Raw genomic sequence first — 23662 nt, 5'->3', positions numbered from 1 at the left:
TGTATATATTTCCGTCCCTAAAGCTTAATTTGACTAATGTGTTGGGAAGTAGTAAAGTTAACATCAGATTGATCAATTCACAATATTAATTATTATTAATATTTGTATTGATTTTATTTTATTAATATTTTGAATAATATTCTTATTAATATTGTTATTAGTATTCTTATTCATATTATTATTATCTATAATCTATAATGAAATATTCTCAAATTCATCGGCTCACTGTGTTGATCAGTAATCAACAATTTTATAAGCACTTGAAACGAACAAACTCTCAGATAGAATTAAATAAACTGATATGGACCATGTTTGGTCATGTACTACGATATGAAGGATTTATCTCCATGCATTTACTACTACTATACTACTACTATACTACAATCTGACATATTTATTTCCATGCATTTTCTTGTCTAAAATTAGCTTTGACTAATGAGTTCAATAATAGAAAAGGTTGACATCAGGGTAATTTAACCAACGTAGTGAGTGACTTTAATTTTAGAAACTTAATTTTAGAAACTATAGCTTTAGAAATGTGGAGTAACTCAATTCAAACTTAGAGATTTTTCATGAAAAGAAACCAATGTCGAGCACTTAATATTATTCAGATATGTAATCTACTCATATTAAGTTTCCTAAAGTCAAGTAATTCTATTGTCATAACTTTAATACCTTACTCTAATTCGAGAGATTTAAGCTTAACAATATAAATAATGTTAGAGCAGACGAAGTTCATTTTTATAAATTGCAGTAACTTAATAACTTTGCACCTATACTCAAGTCTCTAATAGAAACTTAGAAAAATTTACTACATGGCGAAATATGGCAAAATATGCTAAGTATCTCGAAATCCGACAAATTTGGTCCGCGACAAAAATGTTAGCAAAGGTATAATACGGTATAAGATCAGTATTCAATAACAATGACTAATAATGACTTTGACGATAGTGGTGCACTTATCTGCACTTATGTTAGTATTCACGACAATTTGTATATAAAAAGCAATAGGCCGATGCGACTTTAATCTATAGTCTATACGTATACCAAATGTTGATCATTACAAGAATGTCAATACTCAATGGGTGACCGGCTTAGCCAGGCATAAACCAACTAGTAGCGGTCGACAGAGTAAATCACCATTAACCTTGTCAATTGTCATAGCCAACTAGTAGCGGTCAACGGAGTAAATAACCATTAACCTTGTCAAATGTCAAAGAATGGCAGTTCATTACCATAAATTTGTCTAGTACTAATGGTTATAACTAATGTCGCTGACTTAGTTAGGTAATTAGGAGCTTCCTGGCTGATTGATACTTAAACTATACTTACCCGATGTTGGAGGGGTAAGACATGCTAAAAAAGTAATAATAAACCGTAAAACCCTGATTTACAGCAGACTTTGGGTGGAGGTAAACAGTCACGGTAAATCTGGGTTTATGGCAATGTTTGTTTGGGGACCAGCTTTTGGTTCCAGCAATTCGAAGCAAGTCAGCGTTTTAAACCGGAACAAGGTTATGGTTTCACCTAATATGTCCGTCCCCTTCCCTTGCCAAAAAAACACCACAATTGGATTGAGTTGAGGCCATTCATTCTTCATATAAAAACATACCTGACCTTGAAATTTATATCCAATTGCACGATCCAATCTTCTAACGGACAAATAGCAAGCAGGCACCAAAAAGATTAACGTCGCATATTAATGAAACTATCTAGAATGCAAGTCATTCAATCCAGGGGCAGAAACGATGATGAATATGAACTGTCGTAGTGAAGCATGAGCTTACAAGGTAATGCAATCATAAAGTTACAACGAGAAGCATGATAGGTTTGTACAATCAGCAAATGGCATCACTTCTTGTTGCAACCAGAGTATACTCCTGAAACTCGACAGTGGTGATTCCAATTAATAGCGTGCTTAGGCGAGGAAATGACATGTTGACTTTCATGAAGATCACTCAGTAGGAAATATATGCCAAATTCTATTTCATATACTATTTTGGTGCCTTCAACAGACACATAGTTACCATAGTAGTCGATGTCAAACCCAGCAGCTTTGCAAACGATTTTGCCAAGAGTAGAGACAACCATTTTGATTGACAGCTTGCCGAGTTACCATAGTTACGAGAGCTTGCAGAGTGCAGTACTGCATTGATCTACAACCAAGTATCGCGCCAATAACAAGAAGGGCAGTGACGGTCAGACTCTAACTAAACTGTACATATTCGAGTTCGAACATTATGAAGAGGAATTAATTTCCCTTCGTAACTTTGAACGAGTATTTTCTACTACTTTCCCTACATAACCTCTCAATATTGTAGAGGTGTTGGCAGGTGTATCGGTATATCGATACACGAATCAATGTAATATAATTTCATTCATAATTTGCCGTTCGTTTGCAATTAAAACATTTTTCCATGATAATCAGATAATTGCATGGGTAAAAACGTCGAAATAATCTAATGGAACAACGATTATTCGATTTTCCTTCAGCATGGATTTTAACTATTGCGATTGAATTCGGGAGAAACAAAAATACCTGATGAATTGAAGTATTATTAATTTGTTATAAGAAAACGAATAACAGCAATACAGCATACGCCATGGAAACACTATAATTTATAATAGACATAACAGTTGTTGATAAAAACGTGTAAATTTAAAGATCACACGTGCTACTCCTCAAGAAACAATCCGTCTTTTAATCTGTACCAAAGCTTTTCACACTATTTGTATCAATGTTGGAAACCGCTGGCGATGAAGTCAAGTTGTATTTTTTGGCTCCTAAAGCGACCATGTTCACCCTATATTCCGGGGTTTGCACGAATGAGCGCGCTGTTAGCGGACTCAGAACAATATTCGGCAAGTCAGCCTTACTATTGAATCTACTGAATTGTATAGCATCCGTAACCTTGACAGTGATATAACTATTGCTCGCTCGGCTAAGAGCAGGGTCTGTCATGATTACCATCAGGGGGAATAACCAGGAGACTAAATAGTAGAGGAACTGATTCCATCTTAGTAACTTCGTAGCTGAATCATGTCCAACAGTTTCAATGAGAAATTGGTAACCCAGAGAATCCGTGATAATGCTGATCACCAAACTAGGTAGCCATGGTAACGTTACACAGAAGGTGGAGAGAACGGATATTCGGGCAATCTTAAAGTTCTGGCGTCTGTTCCGTTTCTTTCTTTCTTCGGGGCTTTGCACAGTTATTCTTTCCTCATTTCTGCTTTTGATAATCTCAAAAGATATTACAATGAAGGAGACGGCTATAAGAAGTACAGCGACAGCGTTCACAGTGTTGATGAAATAAACTATAATCCTGTAATCAAGCGTCCCCGGAAAGAAGTACCGGTAGCACAGCGTGAGGAACTGATCATAGTAATAATACTTGTAGTCCTTGGCTACAATCAAGCTCCCGTACTCCTGGGGCCACATCTCCTGGATGTTGTCCGGGAACAAGAAGAAGAACTGGGCCACCGTAACAGGTAGGGTTATGAAGACAGCTGTAAAGGTGGCAACAGACATCGCTATCAGAGCACCGGTACTGTCTCTTAGGTAGCCGAGAGGGTGACTTATCATGTACGCCACCTGGGAAAATCAATGTGTGTTAGAGGGATGGAACTTGAAACATCTAGGGTGACAAACGTCAAATATTGAATTATTATCGCGTAAAATTACGAGATTTCATTTCATCTTGTTAAGAATGATTAGTCAGGCACCATTTAAAATCTTGGTACCTCGAGGGAGACCACGACTTGGCAGTAGATGATGCTGTAGACGATGTACTTGTGAATGTTGGCTGCAGCCCCACACCAGTCCATGGGACCGACCCAGTCACCGTGTATCAGAGATATCGTCATCATCAGATTGCAGCCAAATCCGTGAAACAGACCCAGAACAGCGGCAGTGAACATTGGGATTGATTGTGGATGGTTATCAACTTTCACCTGAATTATCGTACATCATTCACATTTCACAGTTCACCCTTGGATGAATGACGAGAAATTAACCCCAACATTTTTGGCAATTGTTGGGACTGAATCAAATAACTGACCAAAATCAACGATAGAAACTATGAAATTAATCTGTTCAGCAACTGACTATTTTATTTACTGTATATAAATTATCTAATTTTACCTTGCAGATGATGAGGAACAGGAGGTAATAATTAAAGAAAATCGTCATCACTGTACAGAGGATCTCATAGGTTGTCAGGAAGATTGTTTCGTATCGATTCAGTAGATACATACTTTCTAGGATGTAAGTACCAGGTGAAACTGGAGTTTCGGTCGTTGAAAATAGGTATGTAGTTGAGTTTTTGGCATCCATGCTTGGGGAGATTTCCATTAGCTAGTCATGAATTTAGTGGGGGTTGCGCAATAATCATGGGAGCAACAATGGTATAATTTGCAAGTCGGTAAATAAAATGAGTATAACATTAAAACTCATAAACTCCCAAAGCTCATACGAATTGTTACTAGTTCTGCAAGGCCACTCCTGAGCCAGGAGGCCGGAGGGATACAAAACGGCTGTTGATGACTTCACCCATAAGTGACGAACCTAAAACATAGAATAGACATGTAGGGTAAGGCACATAATTTTGTCAGGGTACCTAATTTTGTCATTTTGCTCTGAAAAACTGCCTCGGCTCGGAATTTCAGCTTGAAAGAAAAGGATTGTGTATATAAAGAAAGCTTAGACTTTGCTGAAACTGCTCGTACAAAGTTTAAGTTTCTAGCTCTTTTGCATCTGTGTCAAAAATGAAGGCGAAACTGTTAACCCGAAAAATAAATAAGATCCTTAAGGTTTTCTTAAGGAATTTTCAAAATTTTGATTTATTGCTATTTCAAAAGTAATTGAGCTAGCTTCATGCCATTGCATATTTCAAATATCTTCTACAGCAGAAGTATACGTACAAATTTTCAAGTCTCTAGCGCAATTATTGTTTAAGTTACAGAGGGTGACAAAATTAGGTTCGATTTTGCCAAAAGTACCTAATTTTGTCAAAAAAATCGACCTTTCTCAAATTTCTTGTAAATCACAGATTGTGTTGAAAATGGCCTTATACAACTATTCTGAAGTTTTTTTGCCCATAGGATATGTATAAGGCACTTATAACACTTATAATAGCATATTTTCGCCGAGAAATATTAGGTGGATAATCTGATTTTTTCAATCTAAAATGACTAACAAAATACAGACATGAAAATTTCAACCTAGGCCTAGAACCAATCGTTTTTCAAGATGCCAGTGGTTTCAGGGGCATTTGGGGCTATTTTCTAAGATTAGATACCCAAAAAGTGTCATCTTTTCATCAAGCTACAAAACTATGAAAACATCATATCTTTGGGATTTTTGAGGTCAATGTTGGTAAAAAAGCGCTCGAATGATGCATCCAGGTAGTCTAAAATACCGAGAAACGGTTACTTTTTGCACAATCTTCAAGTGACAAAATTAGGTTCGGGGTGACAAAATTAAGTAAAGTCACCTAATTTTGTCATTTTTTCAAAATAATTTTTTTGAACATCTTCAACCCCAGCAATTTCGATCATTTTTGTGTTAGAACTTGCCTAGACTGTCTACTATAACATGGTGGAGGTTTCATCTAAATCGGAATTTCAGACGAGGTTAAAACCCATGGTTTATATCAGGCAGTCGGAAAATTGCCAAAAAATGACAAAATTATGTGCTTTACCCTATGTATCAATAAATTTGAATTAAATTATGATTCTATTAAAATTATTTTAAGGCCGTCTGATATATAGAGCAGACTTACACACAAATTATAACAATTGTCTTTGATTTAAAGCACCAGAAACGAAATGAAACATTTCCGCAGATACAGAACCGACATATCAGCAAATACAGGGTGTTCACGAAACATTGGTACCGTTTTAAACATCTGTAAATTACTTTATGAAGGAGCAACCAGCTTTATTACGCAAAACATAGCTTATTGCTCCTTATCTGTACAGAAGTTTAGATAACCGTAACCAGTATATCAGATTATAAGAAACTGAGCATAACAAAATCAAGACCATATTAAGACTTGCGATCAGTAGCTTATTTATTACAAGATACTAGCTACTTGACTACTTGACAGGTATATTCAAGAGATGAAGATATTACTCATATAATAATTGTATCAATAACCACCTCTATGATTGCGATTACTATAATTTCATAGGAACGCCCAAAAAAGTAGGTACAAGACTTTATAATGGTAATTGAAATATATCGTTTTAATTTGATGGGATTTGATTCGCAACTCTACTTTCAGAAAATTTGATAATCATGCTTTGTGATTTATGCCAGCTTTGCATCATCGCTTTCATAATAATAATATCTCACAAATTTCCAATGGTTTTAGATCAGCATCGAGCAAAGACAAACTTATTCTGGATATGAATGCAATTTATTTGTAATTTTTTGCGTTCTCGTATAAGTGTAATAAAGCCATAGTTGGGTAGTTTGAGACAAATAACTTATAACACAAAACAGGTGAATAAAGGCAAACTGCTGGTGAATTTAAATGCGGTTAATAAGTTCGGTAAGAGTTCGATAATTCATTTTTAAAGTTCGCGGAGTGCGTTATTCTCAACTATGAATAAAACTGAATATTTGGCTGGATGGCCTGTGAACTCGAGGATGCGGCTGAATTTTTATTTACAGGTGTCGATAACATCAGCAGAGATGCAGTAAAACAGTTGGCTCTAAAGCGAGTGGAATGGAGGAACATGTTACGCCGTAGAAGAGATGTGTGTGATGCAGGCCACTCCAACTACTAGGAGGAGACCTCTTCATGCAGCATGTAGCATTTGGCATGCGCAAAATAATAAAAATCAGCAGAGATGCAGTAAAACAGTTGGCTCTAAAGCGAGTGGAATGGAGGAACATGTTGGATGGCCTGTGTACTCGAGGATGCGGCTGAATTTACAGGTGTCGATAACATCAGCAGAGATGCAGTAAAACAGTTGGCTCTAAAGTGAGTGGAATGGAGGAACATGTTACGCCGTAGAAGAGATGTGTGAGATGCAGGCCACTCCAACGACTAGGAGGAGACCTCTTCATGTAGCATGTAGCATTTGGCATGCGCAAAATAATAAAAAACATAAATATGGATTATCCAAATACAAGGAAACGTATAATGAGAGTAAATAATAAAGCCTTTATATGCTTATAGAATTATATGTTTACCAGGTACTAATTTAACGTTGCAGACGACACGTTGAGACACCAGCTTTAGGCTTTTAAGGCTAATTGCCTACGAAATTTAATATTTCAAAGCTGCATTTAACCTTATACTTACCTAAAATACGTTCATTGTCTAGTTTAAGCATAAATGCTTTAGGAAAGGATACTGCATTTAAACGGTAACTGCATCAAAGGAGGTGTCATAGCTTGCAACTTTAACAGAGGACCCACAATTACCACAATTTTTCATTTGTACCAGACTCGAAAATGGGTCAGGCTTACGAAGGCAGAATCTGACACCATTGTACTGGTCTAATTATAACCTTCCAGAGAATTTGCAGGTTAAGTAAATGCACTTTCAACTATAAAAGAATTTAGTAAAATATTCGAATTTATGTGTAAATTTCCTGCTAGTCTACAGATTTTGCTAATAAATAGGTAACTGGTGAAATCGTTTCAAATATCATAACCACGATTTCCCAGAAATAGAATTTCGTAACGAACCGTTTAGTGAACGGTTTAATGATGCCATTATTTGGTGACTTCCATTCTGAAACTGACAACGAAAAAGGACTAAAAATACAAACAATACCACAATGCGGTTATCATCTAAAACTAAAAGTACAGCTTATAAAAAAGTAATCCGCGTTGTTCGTGAGCAGCGATCGAATAACCTGGACAAAATTCCTTGTGGCATTGAGGGAGGAAAGTATCAAAGTGACAACATCTTTAACCCCCTCTCTAACTTTTGACTTTCCTACTCCTGAAGCTGCATTACCAGAGCTTAAAACTGTGCCACTGTAGATTACTAAAATAAGACTGAGTAACATATGATTGTACAGACGAAGCTTTTGTAAGCGTGACAGAAAGGAAGATGTCATCACACGTTACTCTAATTAATGAATTTGAGACAAATTAATCAAATTATATTAAAGGTTATGTTACCAAATGGGAGCTTGGAGAAGCAATCGTAGCTTGCTCGACTTGACGACATGACGACTTGGCAGACTGGCAGAGGATGATGCTGAGGCATCATTATGAACAATACGATAATGGTATTGGTACTCTATTGTCTTAAAATTGAGCGTTGGAAAATGTTACAATGGATTAAAAAGGAAGTCAACCAGCAGCCGAGCTGTTTCTTTCTCTTATGTTTCCAATCTTTATTCTTGAATCAAAGCTTTACCTCGTTGCCATAGTTACCTCGTTTCAGGTCTGTATCTTGTCGTTGGCACGTGATGAGCAAAAATAAGAGGGATCAGCCATTTCAGAAAAGGCTGTTGTGCACAGGCATCTAGGCAGCAATCTAAAATGCTTCAGAAAAATAAAGATGAAAATTGAAAATATCATATTAAGCTGCTACAAGTACAATCAAATTTCATCAACAGCTTCAGCGACGGGTACTTAACCTCGACATCATCACATCATGGCAACAACACCATGGCAACAACTTAGCTCTTAGAGAGTCGTGGGACGTTTTAAAAACTCACCAAATTCATGTCACTAAGATTATATGGCGGTTTCACGACATTAAAGTGGTCAAATGAGGTTTATTTCTAGCTCTCATATTGTCTGTTCATAAGACAGCCCCATTACTTCAAATTACAACCCAGCTGTCTATCGAACGACCCAAAGTGTGTAGTTAGATATTTAGTGTATTTAGCAGCAGAATGTGTCACCAGAAGGAATTCAGGTAAATCAGAAATGTTCCAGATCATGGAAGTTACGCTTCTATTAGAAAATAATGATTTAATGTCGAAAAACCCGTTAACTAAAATGCGGTTAAGAGAGTGGTTGAGTGGTTCTGGTGAGTATCTGAATTTTAAAACAATTTCAGGATACTTTAAATTTTACGGTAGATTTAAAATGGTTCACCAAGCTTCCTTACTTTGTCTCCCTAAAGAAACTTAATTTATAAAATTTAGCTAGTAACTAGTTAAATGGTTTTTGCATAATTTAACGTTCAACTGACTAACACATCTTTGATCTATTTTATTGTCAGGATACTTTAACCTCTACAGTCGATTTAAAATGCTCTATCCCAGTGTTCTCAATTCATTCGCGTGAAAATCCCTCCAAGCAATCTCAACTCATTAGCGGTCTCAGGCTCCAGCTCTCGAAGTGGTTACTTGGTTTTCAAAATATCAAATTGTATTTTAAATGATCCTAGTCAAGCGCCATGTGAGTGTGACCTTGCAATTTAGGGTCACTATCAGGAGTCAGGACGAACAATTAACAAAACACATTTGAGTACACTGTTTTTATTGCACGATATCATACATACTTGTATGACTATAGGGTACTGTTGCATTACCATACTGATTGTACTTACTAGCATAATGATATAACGCAACCGCTGGCCTTGGACAATGACCAATAGCCATACATCTAATATTGTAAGTTACTCTAACCAAAACCTTCAATGCCCGACCAGTTCTCAAAGTACACGTGAAATTGCAGGTCTAAGTTTAATACTACGCAAATAAGTCAACTTCTGAAATGTCGTAAAAGGTTCTAGATTGAACCAGTGTAATTAGAAATAAAGGTGAACAAGTTTTTTTTAATAACTTTTCAATAAGATTATAAACTAATGAATTGATTAAATAATTAGTAAATTTTCAAAAATTTTGAAACCATTTATTGATCAAAATTGTTCACAATTGCGTAAAATGTTTAACGAACTACTAATGAAGTAATGAGAAATGCTTGAAAGGTTTAGTGCATTTTTCGGGAAATCAGATTGGCTGACAGATACACAAAAGAAAGAATCACAAAAATTAAGCTTAATTTAACATCCCTCACTCCATGACCTCTCAATCACATGATACAATTCCAGTTCTGCTCTCCTTATCCAACAAGCTGCTCAACATACAATTTGAATTATCCCAAGCTCAAGTTGATATGTGTAAAACTGACATTATCTCTGACAAATTCATGGGACTAAATCTACTTTCTAAGACGCTCTCAAGCTCACAGGGTTTGTTGACAGATTTTTATTGAATAATATACTTTCTAACTTTGAGCAGATCTTTATAAATTTGGTATTATGTTAGTTTATCTAATCCTCGTTCATGAAAATGAAATTATGGTTTTATTTTTTTAATTATTTTAAAAGAAGAAAAAAAAGATACATTTTTGTCTAAATAGAAATGAAGTACAATAATACAGAAAGCTAAAGTATGCCATTTCTAAAATGAAATACTTCATCAAGATATTCTTGCGAACTTGGCACCTTAGCAAAATCAAAATAAAACTTTAGCCCATTTTATTGAGCTGCATAAATCGAGCCCATCCAATCATTTCCAGCGGTAAGAAGCTAACAGAGTTGTGGATTGGTTCTATATCCGAACATACAACAATTAATCTGTAGCCAGTGAACGGACAACACAAACCTAACTCAGTGGTCCAACATCCAAGGTTATTGTCAAGGTGCACCTTTAATTTCACAGGGTGTAATGACGTAGAGGGACTGAATATCTGAACATAATAATAATGTCTGAGAAAACTATAGGAGTATTATAGGTAAGCGTTTATTAACATCTGAACATATAAGCCACTTGTTTTGTCTGATTGTTTTTGTAATAATTAATAGCAGCTGTGTCAGTGTCTATCATGTGGCGGTACAAAGTTAGACTTAGCTTTGTCAGCATTTTTAATGTGAAATTACTTCTTAAGAATTATTGCATCCAGTCTCCAACATAATGGTCATGAATCAGCAAACACAGAAGCAACTCTGGGAGAGGGGACTGGGGAGAGGGTTAAGTAGTGCAATAATCTGGTGCAGACACTTCCTCGGTACTTAAACTTAAAGCTTTAAAGGGACACCAAAACCCTCGATGATTAATGTTCTATTAATATCATATGAGACAACTGTTTTCTTGACCTTTGACTTCATGGTAAACGAAATAGAAGTAGCATATAAGCATATATTGCGCTGATTTCAGATATTGGATTAAAATTAGTGACTAGTGATAGAGGTTGAATGGTTAAGGATGAACTAAGATTGTGAAACATTTTAATGATGCAAGGAACCTTGCACACATTACGTAAGCCATGTGGGGAGGGTGTTCAGAAAAGCTCCAATTTCTAAAGTGCAAGAGAATGATCCCTACAATTATTTTTGTACAAGTTTACATATACTTTTTAGGACACATTGACAACTACTCAACACTTCAATGACGCTGATACTGACACCTTACGGGCTGGTGTGGTTATTGTTAAAGGTCTGGGGACAGGGTTACAGGTTCTGGACGGCATTGAGGTTGATGGTGGTTGATATGAAGCTGGCAAACTACCAAATAACACCGATCTATTAGCTCGAGCGACTGAAGGATTCGTTACTATCACCATCAGCGGAAACAACCAGGTCACTAGGTAGTAGAGGAACTGGTTCCATCTTAATAAGTTTGTTGCCCAATCTATTCCTAGAGACCCGACTATAGAATCGTAGCCAACAGACTCTAAAACAATACTAATTACTAAGCTTGGTAGCCAAGGTAGAATAACGCAGGATGTTGAAAATATGGACATTCTAGCGATTTTAAAGTTCTGCCTCTTCCGCTTCTTCTCCCGGGCTATCCTCTTCTTGTAAAAACTTGGACTTTTTAGGTTGTCGCTGTCATTTTTGAGAGATCGGCTCTCGACGATGACGAACGCGATGATAGAGAAAGATAGACCGATGAGGAATGCTGCTAGTGCGTTAACAGTGTTGATGAAGTAAACGATTAGCTTGTAGTCTATCGTATCAGGGAAGAAGTATCGGTAACAGACTTTGATAAACTCATCATAGTAAAAGTATCTGTTGTTTTCTATCAATGCTACAATGTGTACAGCACTATAGACTGTCTTGATATTGCTTGGGAACAAGAAGAAGAACTGAGCCACAGTTACAGGAAGGGTAATGAAGACAGCTGAGAATGTCGCAGCAGAGATTCCCATCTTAGCTTCAGTGCTGTCTCTTATGTAGCCGAGAGGGTGACTGATCATGTAGGAAGCCTGAATGGGACAAATATAACTTTCCAAAACCACTTCCTTAAAAGGAAAATTCTTGCTAATTTACTTTAAACTTATGTCTCAGGATAGTTAAGTGGAGCAATTAATAGTAGACAGTAGTTAGGCATTGCAGTAACGCATACAGGAATATTTGAATTCAAATCAGTCTACAGACAAAACTGGTTAGGCAGCAATTAATAGATTAAATCAATACATTAAATTGTTTAAATTATCATTTAAATATTAGTGTAAATATTAGTGTATATTAGTCTGAAGGTTTACAAATAAAGATTTCGATTGCAGCTCACCTCGACGGAAACTACAACTTGGCAGTAGATGATGCTGTAGACGATGTACTTGTGAATGTTGGCTGCAGCCCCACACCAGTCCATGGGACCGACCCAGTCACCATGTATCAGAGATATCGTCATCATCAGATTGCAGCCAAATCCGTGAAACAGACCCAGAACAGCGGCAGTGAATATAGGGATAGATTGTGGATGACCCTCGAACTTAACCTGAAATTTTTAAATAACCGTCATAAAGAATGTATCGATAATTGATCGAACTGTTGAGTCACTACAAGAAGTCATAATAAACGTTAACATTAAAAGGTATTACCTTAAAGTATATGATGAAAATCAGGTAGGAATTGAAAAAGATTGTCATCGCTGTGCAGAGAAGCTCATAAGATATCAGAAAGATAGTTTCGTAACGATCCAGAGGATAAAGATCAGCACCGAAAGCGGTTGTTGTGAATATAAATTCAGTTGTGTAGTCACCACTCTCCATATTTACAAACCTTTTTAAGAGAGAGTTTCATAAATTTGTAGAACAAACAGATGGCTCGGAAGAGCCAAAAATAACTAAGATTCGAAAAACAATAACACCGGATTTTCTTGACACACGTTATGCAACCCCTTTTCGCGTGCGAAGCGCGGCAGCCTCCGGCTGGAGTTCACCGCCGGAGTGCACGCTTCTCGAGTGAAAACTTTTTAGTTAGTCTCGGTTGGTGCATTATCAATATCTGAATCTATCATAATTAATTTCTAGCCAGTGGACGGACAACAAAACCTTCTAAACCATCATAGGGTATGATGACGTAGAAGGACTGAGATTGATGAACAATGTTCAAATATTCACAACATTATAATGTCTGAGAGGGTAAGCATTTATTATAAACTTTGGACCACTTGTTTCGTCTGATTCATTAAGAAACAATGATCGTTTCGAACTTTGGCAACGAAAAGAAGTGAGTTTCGAGAGACAACTAGAAAGTAAGGTGAATGTACAACTACAAGCGAGAATCATTTTATCATATTATTAAGCTTATTAAATTCAATAGCAAGTCTATCATTATCTTACTGGGCAGCGCTCAGCCTGTCATTCCGCCGAATCTTTATGAACATGATATCCTGGGGTCCCCAGTTGATAATTATCATGCCAGTATAGTCGGTGACTTCACCGTGGATATTGTAAGGAAAGACACATAACAAAATAGGCTTTACAAAAGAAGGCGGTTGATGGGAGGAACCGGGTAGACACAAGGGTGGTAGACACAAAAGCGGAGGACACGAGGGCGGAGGAGACAACTACAAGGGCGGTACTTTCCTAAAAAGGAGGATACGAGGGCAAATCGCATGATACTCATTTGGACATTGGACAAGGACACGAGGGCGGAACCAATCACTGTCCTATTAAATTATGAGCTAGTTTCGAAGCATCACATAGTTCGTAAAAGGTACTCAAGCTACCGTTCAAAAACCTCTACCTCTCAAAACCAATTCCTGTATTCCTTTAAATGAACCATCTGTGCGGCAGGGACCTCTGTTAAATACGTGAGGTTAGTTCCGCGACCATAACCATGATGATTCACTAATTTTAGAACTATGGCGTTACTTTAACGAGTCTATAGTGAAACTAGAGGAAGTTGGTTTTAACACCCTTTTGAGAGTGGAAGCAGAACTATTGAGCATGAATTTAATTATAAAAAGGTGCAGACGATGCTCCACGTCATCGTACAGTCTGAGTACGCGAAAAACTTATTTAAACCACATATCCTAACAACTTAAACTTGTGTCCTTAAAAATACCTGCTAAATAATTTTCAACAACCTGTAATAATATACATATCAAACGAAATAATGGTGATGATATGTTAAAAGTTTAATATTGTGTTGAGTTTTTCAGCAAACGGAGAGTACTCTCTTATGAACACCTCCGGGACACTACTAAAAAGTAAAACACTGAAACTAAAAAAGTAAAAACATTGGTCTTCCCACGAGAATTATATACAAAAATAGGCTAACACGGATATAAGCCTTCGCGTGCTTTGCTCCCAAATTTTGTTTCAAGTACTCTCATAAACTTATAAATGTATTAAACAGATAATTGTTCGATATTTAAGTCGAATAATTAGCAGAAATTTGCACGAGGAATTTATCATTTGCTCGTTTTTGTTTTAGACTCAACTTCTTAAGGTGAAAGTGGTTAAGGACTTGGATGATTGTACGATGATATTTTTCTTGGGAGCAATGCTAGATGAATTATGCACGTGCTATCTAAAGTATATGTGCATGTGGTACCTAGCTTTTCCTGTTGAGATATTCCGGCAAGAACTCGAAATAACGGGTAAGATATACAAAATGATAGTCTCTGCTACATCGCACGAGGAAGGATAAGAACATACCATGGACGGAGTCAGTTCATGGTATATTCTTATCTTTTCTGACAACTGACACTAACTGAACTAACTGAAGCATAGCGGAACTGATCTGTTTATTTTCCCATCATAATGAGCCATTATCACCGAATCAGCGGTTTGTTTCTAATTCAGAACTAATTTAAGCTGTCTACGTTCGCTCTCACAGAACTATTATAACTCAGCTGCACTAACAGTCTTCATATGAAGAGCATGTAACATAACATCTTGAGGGGCTCGCGTTTATGCGTATTCTTTGTGCATTTGGGAGTATGGTCACCATAACATACTAATTTACCCCCACAGAATTTGTCATGAAAAGATCGACACCGATGGATCTTCAAACTATGAATCTTTAAACTATGGATCTTCAAACTATGACATCATTTTAACAAGAAGTCTTGTCCTCTGCCGAATGCGGCCCCATCACAGAGCCCCTTAATCACGAAAGAGTGCAATATGCAAGCAGGAAACAGAAATTACCTCATACGTTTGCAGTGTTTGTATGTTGTGTCTAGGTTTCTAAGACAGCTGTATAATGAGCGCAGGGTACAGACCTCCAGGACACCCCACTACACACCACAACCCGCATTACAATCAGCAAGGTAGGGTATATTGCACTTACTTACAGTTTCTGTGGAGAATGTTGCATGACCCGGTGATATCACTCACTCAAACATTTAACCCCGGCACGCACAGGGATTATATTTCAACTTATCCCTCGGCGCGCGAGGGGTTATTTTAATAAAGCCTTAAGTGTGATGTGTTTTGAGCTATAAATTCCTCCGGATACTGGAGGAAGTAATGAGTAATTTGCTTTAAAATTTACCTTTAATTCTCGTTATTTGGGAACAGTATGGAAAAACAACAGGGAAAACAGCGGAATGGATCAAAATAACGCCACCACTTAATTTCTACCCCGTCTCTTATCAGTAAGTCAGTAACCCGGAGGAGTTTATAATTAACATTTAAAGGATTTCAATTAAGCATAATTTAATATTTGCTCCTGAACTCCAGGACATGGCCCGGTATCGCACGTGTCCTCAGGAGAAGTTTCTACAGACTCAAACCTAACAGCAGTGAACTTCCTCAATGGTAATCAGATAACTGACATTCTTCCAGCTGTTTGTACCATGGACTACATCGGTTAGTGATCTACTGTTGGGAAGGTGGTTTAGGGAAGGGGATTTGTGAGAAGCTAGGGTAGAATCTGGATTTATATCAAGGTGCAGTATTATAGACTATAGAGTACTTTCTATGATAAACTTTGTAAGGCCGCAGATTCTATAACATCCTCACAGTTAGTTTTATCAGGTTATGAACAAATCAACACAATACTTATCACCTTATAATAATAGATCATTATCAAATAATAGTTCTAAAGTTAAAAACAACGCCCAAGTCTAATCTTTTCCCAATATATAGATCAAACAACTTTATCATCTGTAAAAACCACCACACCAGGCTGCATAATAGACGGTAAGTGGACGATGGTGGATCTGGAACAAGCAGACATGCAGGACGAAAGTAACCTGTTCTTCTCGCACCAAGGGAGGAAGTACCGAGTTGAAACCAACAACATCGTGCTACAATACAGTAGAGGGTATCCTAGCATGACGGCCCTTAACGCTGCTTTCAATGATAGTGAGGAGGAGACTAAAACTATAAGTGAGATAAGCTGTTCAGATTGGTGTTCTGGAAGTTTCTATACTTTTTATAATTCTTCCAACAATGTGAAAGCAGGAAACAAAAATTACCTCATGTGTTTGTAGTGTTTTTATGTTGTGTTTAAGTTCCTAAGACAGCTGAACAATTTAAAATTCTTCGAGTGTTTCACATCCTAATTTCCAGATACAGAACTAAGCGAAGGGTTGAGAGCAGCAGGAATAGACAAATTCAAAGTCAAAATGAAGAACGGAAAGCCGACGGAGATGCAAAAGGAAGCTACAGATGACGATGACGACAGGACGATTTCAGAAGGGGATGGGCGGGGAATGATACAGAATGTGGCAGACTTACCACTTCAACCAAACCAGGTGTCATTTCAAACCAACTGATTCTATCCGTCTTATGGATATGTGCTTGTCTTAAATGTGCCCTTTTGCACGATTGCTATATAGAGCACCATGATTAATAGTCATAATGTGGTAAACTTTCCGAAAACTGGAGAAACAGTCAATTAATCACACTGCGTGCAAAACAATGAACATTTAGTTTACGGTGAAATGTCTATCAAATTATACACAATGTCAACCACATTGCCTGATCCGGTTAATGTACCCTGTTAAAAGTTCAAACATCTACATTTCAGAGATATGCTCAACAACATCAGGCGACATATCAACAACAACATCCCCAACTCCAGACCAGACCACCACAGCTGCCTCAGCCTTATACCAACACCACTAAACAAAAAACCGCGGTGAACATCCCCATCAGCTATCACGGCAACCACCATGGCAACAACCATGGCAACAACCATGGCAGCAACCATTCCAAGTCCCAATACAGCTCTCAGATGAGAGCTGAGGAGGATCAGAGGAATCGCGATAATTTCCAGAGATACCAGGATGATATAAGGGTTAAAAAGGAGGCAGAGCAAAAGAAACTGGCAGAGGAAGGTAGAAGGAAGAAGGAAGAAGTAACAGAGAGAAAACGGGTTCAACAAGAATTACAGCAAGAAAAGGATAAAGCCAGGCAGATGCACCAGGCAAAGGAAAAAGCAAGGAAAATGCAGCAAGAAAAGGAAATAGCATTAGCAAGGCAAATGCAGCAAGAAAAGGAAATAGCGAGGAAGATGCAGCAAGAAAAGGAAATAGCAATGCAAATGCAGCAAGAAAAGGAAATAGCAATGCAAATGCAGCAAGAAAAGGAAATAGCAAGGAAAATGCAGCAAGAAAAGGAAATAGCAATGCAAATGCAACAAGAGAAGGGAAAGGCTGAGGAAGCTAAGGCTATTGCAGAACAGACAAGATTAATGGAGGAATACTTGCGAGCTCAAGAAAGACTAGCCAAAGATCAACAGGCGCTCGTAATGAGAGAAAAACGGCTGCAAGAATTCCTCAAGACTCAAAACATACAGGGATGGTATAACAACTCTAACTACAACCAGCAAACTAGTCTGAACAGCTGCGGATTTCAAGCACAACAGTTTTACGGAGGAGGTTTCGGACAATTTCAGCCTAATCAGTTCCAGACAACTGTGGGGTTTTGCAAAACAGGGGACAAGGGCGAGGAACCCTTGTTACTTCAGAAAAAGAAAGAGAAAGAGAAAGAGAAAGAGAAAGATGTTAAAGAACCCGTTTTAGATGAGCAACTACCAACTTTAGAAGGTAATATGTTAGTTATTTAGTTGGATTATATACAGTAATATCACGTACAAAATTCAGAGTCGCTAAGGAACCAGTGCACCAGTGAATGCTTGAATGTAGAGCCACTGTGTTCGTGCTTTGATTGAAAGATGTAGAGCCATCACGTAATTTGGAACTGACGCACGTATATTATTAAACTTTAATTGTGACAGAACTTCAATGGTGATAGGTGATTGGTGATAGGTGATTGGTGATATGTGATTGGTGATAGGTGCGTCAGTTTAATATACTTTGATCATTAAAGTAGCTTCAGACACACCAAAACAATCTAAATTAGCAGAAGCTAAACAAATATTCACAGGTAAGTACAAAGTAAATATTGACGGAGAATGGTACACGGTTCCTGGTCGCAAGATATCTGCCCTGGATGACACCTTCTGTTCAATAAAGTTCGGAGGACAAAGTATCAGTGTTGAGAGAACAGCCCTAACGAAATGTGACAACGAAAACTCTCTGGAGACGAACGCATACGAGGTGTGAAATTAGAAATTTAAGATGCAAAATTACGATTCGTTACAAAATTGCTGTGATAATTTGTCAAGGGCTGGCTGATTGAGCACCGACTGAGCAGTACATGTTTAATTAGAAAGTCTAAGAAAGGCTGGGCTTGGTAATCATAATTAAAATCATGGATAACTGGTTAGTGATAACCTGCATATCAGACTTTATCCCTTATATGAGAATGCTATACTACTGAGTACCTAGTAGGTACTCAGTAGTATAGCATTCTCATATAAGGGGTACTACCTACTAACACTACCTACTAACACTATTGATCACCTACTCCTAGGTATCTAATACTATACTGAATAATGTGAAATATCCTCATAATACTACTGAATATGTACTCTGCAGGTCTTCATCAACAAACAGTGGAACGTGGTTAAAGCAACGGAGATCTCCCCCAGCAAGCGGCAACCAGGGACCTTTATTGTACGACTTGACGGACGGAGTATCCGAGTCTCACCAGCTTCAATAAGACCGCTGAGAGGAGCGGAGGAACCCTTTCCAGCAACCAGGTGTGGATAATATTCTTTAGACTGTTAACACTTTAGAACATTAGTTGAATAATTATATCATCGTTTCACAGTCACGAGGTTAACATGTTTTAATAGATCACAATGCAAACAACAATTGTAGGAAGTTAAGTTACGGTTTAAACGCAAGTTGGGTAATGTTATACTTCAAAAATAATAACATGAAGTTGTTAACTCAAGCATATCACGGTAGGGACAAGTGCAATTAGGTGACAACGGTTGATAGCTATCTTATTTCTGCAGTTGATCGGAAACATTCAAATATATTTTATACACAATACATCAATAAATCTATCAACTATCACAATCGGCAGAACACTACTCATTAAATTCTTTCTATCGTTCTGTTAACATCTTTGTATACTTAATCTGAACTTGCACTATCTGCCTTGCAGCTTCTCTCTTGGAGAATGAGAGTTTAGTAGAATTCAACTTGCGGTTAGATACCTTAGCAGCCGCTATAGGAGTAGTCAGCGCTACTAACCCGTATTAGATACCAAGCACATTGTTACCTTCATGCAGCACATCGTCAACACTACGAACTCTACCAGTATGCAGGTTCGTTGATGGGTATTCTTGATATCCCAATTTCTCTCTTCGCAGTTGATCTGTACAGTTTTAAGGTCAGGGCATGGGGTAGTCCACTATAGTCCTTGCACTGAAGTGTGGCCCGTGCCCCACTATCGCCACACGTGAGGACAGTAGAGTATGGGGGTCGGCAGCAGAGTGTGGTTCCAATCTTATCCAGTGAGTAAAGTGTTTGTTTTTCAAGGTAGTAACAATCAAAATGTGGAGAGTTGGTTGAAGTACTGCTTTATATACAAATCTTATAGGACAGAGCTTGTTTATTCGGGATAGATTCCATTGTCAGCTGATCACGAGTCAAAAGTTTGATGTATTGATAATGTGCGGGTGTGTCAGCACGCAGCAAGGTTGGGGTGATGTGATCTGATACATGACTGCGAAGTAGGTTGTGTAGATCACCTCGCTCAAATAAACAGGTGTGAGCTCTAGGAGATGTTAACTTAATTTGAAGAGCTTTGTTACCTGAAGAGATCATTAATCGAGATAAGGATTTCAAATATAGGACGGTCAAACGAAGCAGGGCTGTTGCTTTACAATTAGAAAATTTATTCATAGCGGGAATCGCACTGTAAAATTTACAGATCGTCACATTCAGATCATGTGCCTTAGTTAACCACTTGTATGTTTATAGGTTATATTTCCCCAACCGTGCGTTAACCGTGCGTTAACCGTGCCTTAAGAACCGTGCCTTATGTAACCCTTGTGCCTTAACCGTGCCTTAACCGTGCCTTAACCGTGCCTTAACTGTGCCTTAACCGTGCCTTAACCGTGCGTTAACCGTGTTATGCCACACTACTGAGTTGCCTTTGTTTGTTTGTAGAACCCGTCCCCAATCTCGTATCGGAAAATGATCTAACTGAAGTGTGATTTGTGACATAATCGTATAAGTTTTTTTGCCTATATATAAGCGATTTCTATAAATAGGAAACACGTGGGTTTATAGATTTAGACCAAAATGCTCTCGTTGGCTACGAATTCGTAGCCACAAAGTATGCTCTTTTCATCACTTGCTCGATTCAGAGAAGCAAATAAATTGTTTTTAATAGATCACAATAACCTACACAATTAGTAGCGAATTAAAAGTTACGTTTAATAAAGTAGATGTAATGTTTATTCTTTCCAAAAATTAATTAACGATGAAAGAATTGTTCAATCTTTTCTCCATGCATATCTGTGTGCACAAAGTGCATCTTAGGGTGAGCAAATCCGTTGAAGGTAGTCATTATATTGCTGCAGTATGCACCCAAGTCCGGAAACACTATCCAATCACCTCTTTTAATACCGGGCACATGATACCCATCAATAAGTCTATCAGAGCTATCACAAGTCGGCCCCCAGAACACCATCCTAGCAGGTTCCTTCTCCTGATCGCTCTCGGGTGTAACATCTTCTGCTCCGTTAATCTGAACTGCACTATCCAGCTCGTCTTCTCCTCTGCTATGATCACGAGAATGACACGACCCGTTAGTAAGATTTAACCTTACTCGGTACGGTTTAGAGCCTCTAGCAGCCCTTCTATCCCACGCTGAGTAGCTCAGCCCACCATAAACCCCCTGTATTCAGTACATACCCCAAGACTCCACATGTGTTACCCTTCTCTGCTATCACATTCGTTACAACACTCAACGAACTCGTAACCATGTACCGGCCAGGTTCAGCTATGATCCGGATATCTCTCCTGATATCACCATAGTGCTCCTCTATCCCACTGTTGATCTGTCCAGTCATTATCTTAAAGTCAGGGCCACCCTCCCCCGGGTATCCCCCACCTATATCCAGCACCTGAAGCTGTGCCCCGTGCTCTCCCACCACCCTATCCCACCACACTCTGGAGAGACGGAGAGTATTGAGGTACGGTTCAGCAGAGTGACAGTGGCTTCCAACATGGAAACTTATCCCCACTACAGTTACTTTGTGGTTTGTAGCTGCTTTCATGAGGTCGTCCAGTATACGGAGGGGAGCTCCAAACTTGGTGGAGAGACTGGCTTGAGAGTCACTCTCTTTATCATCTGGCAAAATCCTTATCAGGATTCTCGGATTGAGGTTCATTCGTGCGGATAATTCACCAATCTTTTCAATCTCGTCGACTGAGTCACAAACTGATATAATGTCCCGTTCCATGGCGTAGAGAAGATGAGAAAGCTGTTTGTAGGGTTGTGCATAGAGGATTCTCTCCGCCGGAACCCCTGCTTCTACAACACTCTCCAACTCACCTAGAGATGCAACATCAAAACCACAACCATTATCTGCTAAGAGTTTCAAAGTGTTGGCATTGTGTTGTGCCTTTACTGCGAAGAAAGGCTCAACCTCGGGGAACTCCTTCTTCCACTCTTCAAATCTCTCTTGAATGTCTGACAAATTAACAACCGTGAAAGGATCGTCCTCAAACTCATCCCGGTTTTGCAAAGTCTTCCGAACATAACTATCCACACTTGCAACTTTAGTGACAAGTAGAAGTTGTTGCGACATCGTGTGATCGAAACAGTCTGTAAAATAGCTGCAGCACCAGATTGCAAACTGAACTCTGGAATGGAGTAGTGGTTAAATAGTTTTCGTAATCGGATCACACGTCACAAAGGGGGGTTCCAGCCAGGTGTAGGATTGCGAATAGTTCTACATGAGGTAACTAGGTGTCTGGTAGCAGGAGAAGCCATTAGCTGCTGGTAATTTAACGTTACGTGGTTACTGGCAACTGAAGCAAGTGCCTCGCAGAGTTGGAAAATAAAGAAGCTTCAGAGCGAGAGCACGCTTCAAAGTGAGAGCACGCGGACATACAGTGTGCACGTGCACGCGGACATACAGTGTGCACGTGCACGCGGACATATATTGTGCACGTGCACGTGCTAAAGGAGATAATGGAGCTAGGGAGGGACCCTGTGTGTCTCCCTGAGTCTCGTTATAGTGAAGTCAGGAGAAAATGATAGCACTCGGACCCAGAACTATTAAATGACGAATCTTCGAGCTGTTTAGACCCGTTTATATGTGAGAGGATCATAATTATCCAATACAATCGCAGGAACATACCAACCCGTATATTTTAGTATTCCATATCATGAATATCAGGTTTGTGAGTCATCTACATACGACGAATGAATAGAATATAGATCCACCACATCTGACACCACGCACAGGTCGTTGATAATTGTGATATTTATTTGCATATTATTGACCCTATTTCGATGATCCTTTGAGGTAGAAAATCAATTTAGGGATATACCTATTTATTCATAATCACGTACTTCACTGAAAATTGAGTTACTGCATTAAAATGAGTGTTAAGTTGCCAGTACAGTACAGGTCCCCTAAAATTAAGTAGCAATAATATGTTTAAAATTAAAATTAATTTGGCATTATTCAAATCAGGGAGATTATTTAAATCAGGGAGATTATTTAAATTAGGGAGATCCGTTAGACTCCTAAAATGGACACATTCTTCAGGAAAACGAACTCTTACTCGACAAGAGTTTGTCTTTGTAGAGTAGCTTTCATTACAATACGTATCATACGTTTAGTCTAGCTCAAGTCAACACAGTCAGGCTGTCAAGTGTCACTGTCAATTTGTTCCGACACCAGAACTGAGCTACTGTTCAATCTAACTTACCTTATCGGACGTTATTTGACCGAAGATTTTTTGAACGGACATACTTTTGAACGGACATTAAAATGAACGCTCAACGGCATTCATTTAATATATTTAATTTAACCACCTTGTCGGACTTTATTTGAACGAACATTAAAATGAACGGCGTTCACTTTATTTGAACAGACATTAATTG

At 38.2% G+C, this 23662-nt stretch overlaps 3 protein-coding genes across 3 annotated transcripts in view; all 3 read right to left on the bottom strand.

Moving 5' to 3' along the window:
- Positions 1-23662, bottom strand: part of LOC134819858 (uncharacterized) — a 92284-nt gene that overhangs the window by 34123 nt on the left and 34499 nt on the right. The window lies entirely within an intron of this gene.
- LOC134819216 (uncharacterized) lies at positions 2544-4333 on the bottom strand. Its single transcript, XM_063829027.1, has 3 exons — positions 4145-4333; positions 3745-3954; positions 2544-3595 (listed from the first exon to the last, which is right to left on the bottom strand). Exons 1-3 carry the CDS (start codon positions 4253-4255, stop codon positions 2702-2704), a joined length of 1215 nt encoding a protein of 404 aa, XP_063685097.1. The 5' UTR covers positions 4256-4333; the 3' UTR covers positions 2544-2701.
- Positions 21017-22355, bottom strand: LOC134819778 (ornithine decarboxylase-like). The gene is made up of 2 exons (XM_063829918.1): positions 21457-22355; positions 21017-21323 (listed from the first exon to the last, which is right to left on the bottom strand). The coding sequence occupies exons 1-2, from the start codon at positions 22353-22355 to the stop codon at positions 21017-21019; spliced, it is 1206 nt and encodes a 401-aa protein (XP_063685988.1).

The sequence above is a fragment of the Bolinopsis microptera genome, chromosome 8 (assembly GCF_026151205.1).
Source record: "Bolinopsis microptera isolate Bmic1 chromosome 8, MBARI_Bmic_1.0, whole genome shotgun sequence".
In the NCBI taxonomy this organism is placed as follows: domain Eukaryota; kingdom Metazoa; phylum Ctenophora; class Tentaculata; order Lobata; family Bolinopsidae; genus Bolinopsis; species Bolinopsis microptera.
This window is presented reverse-complemented; position numbering and strand designations above follow the sequence as displayed.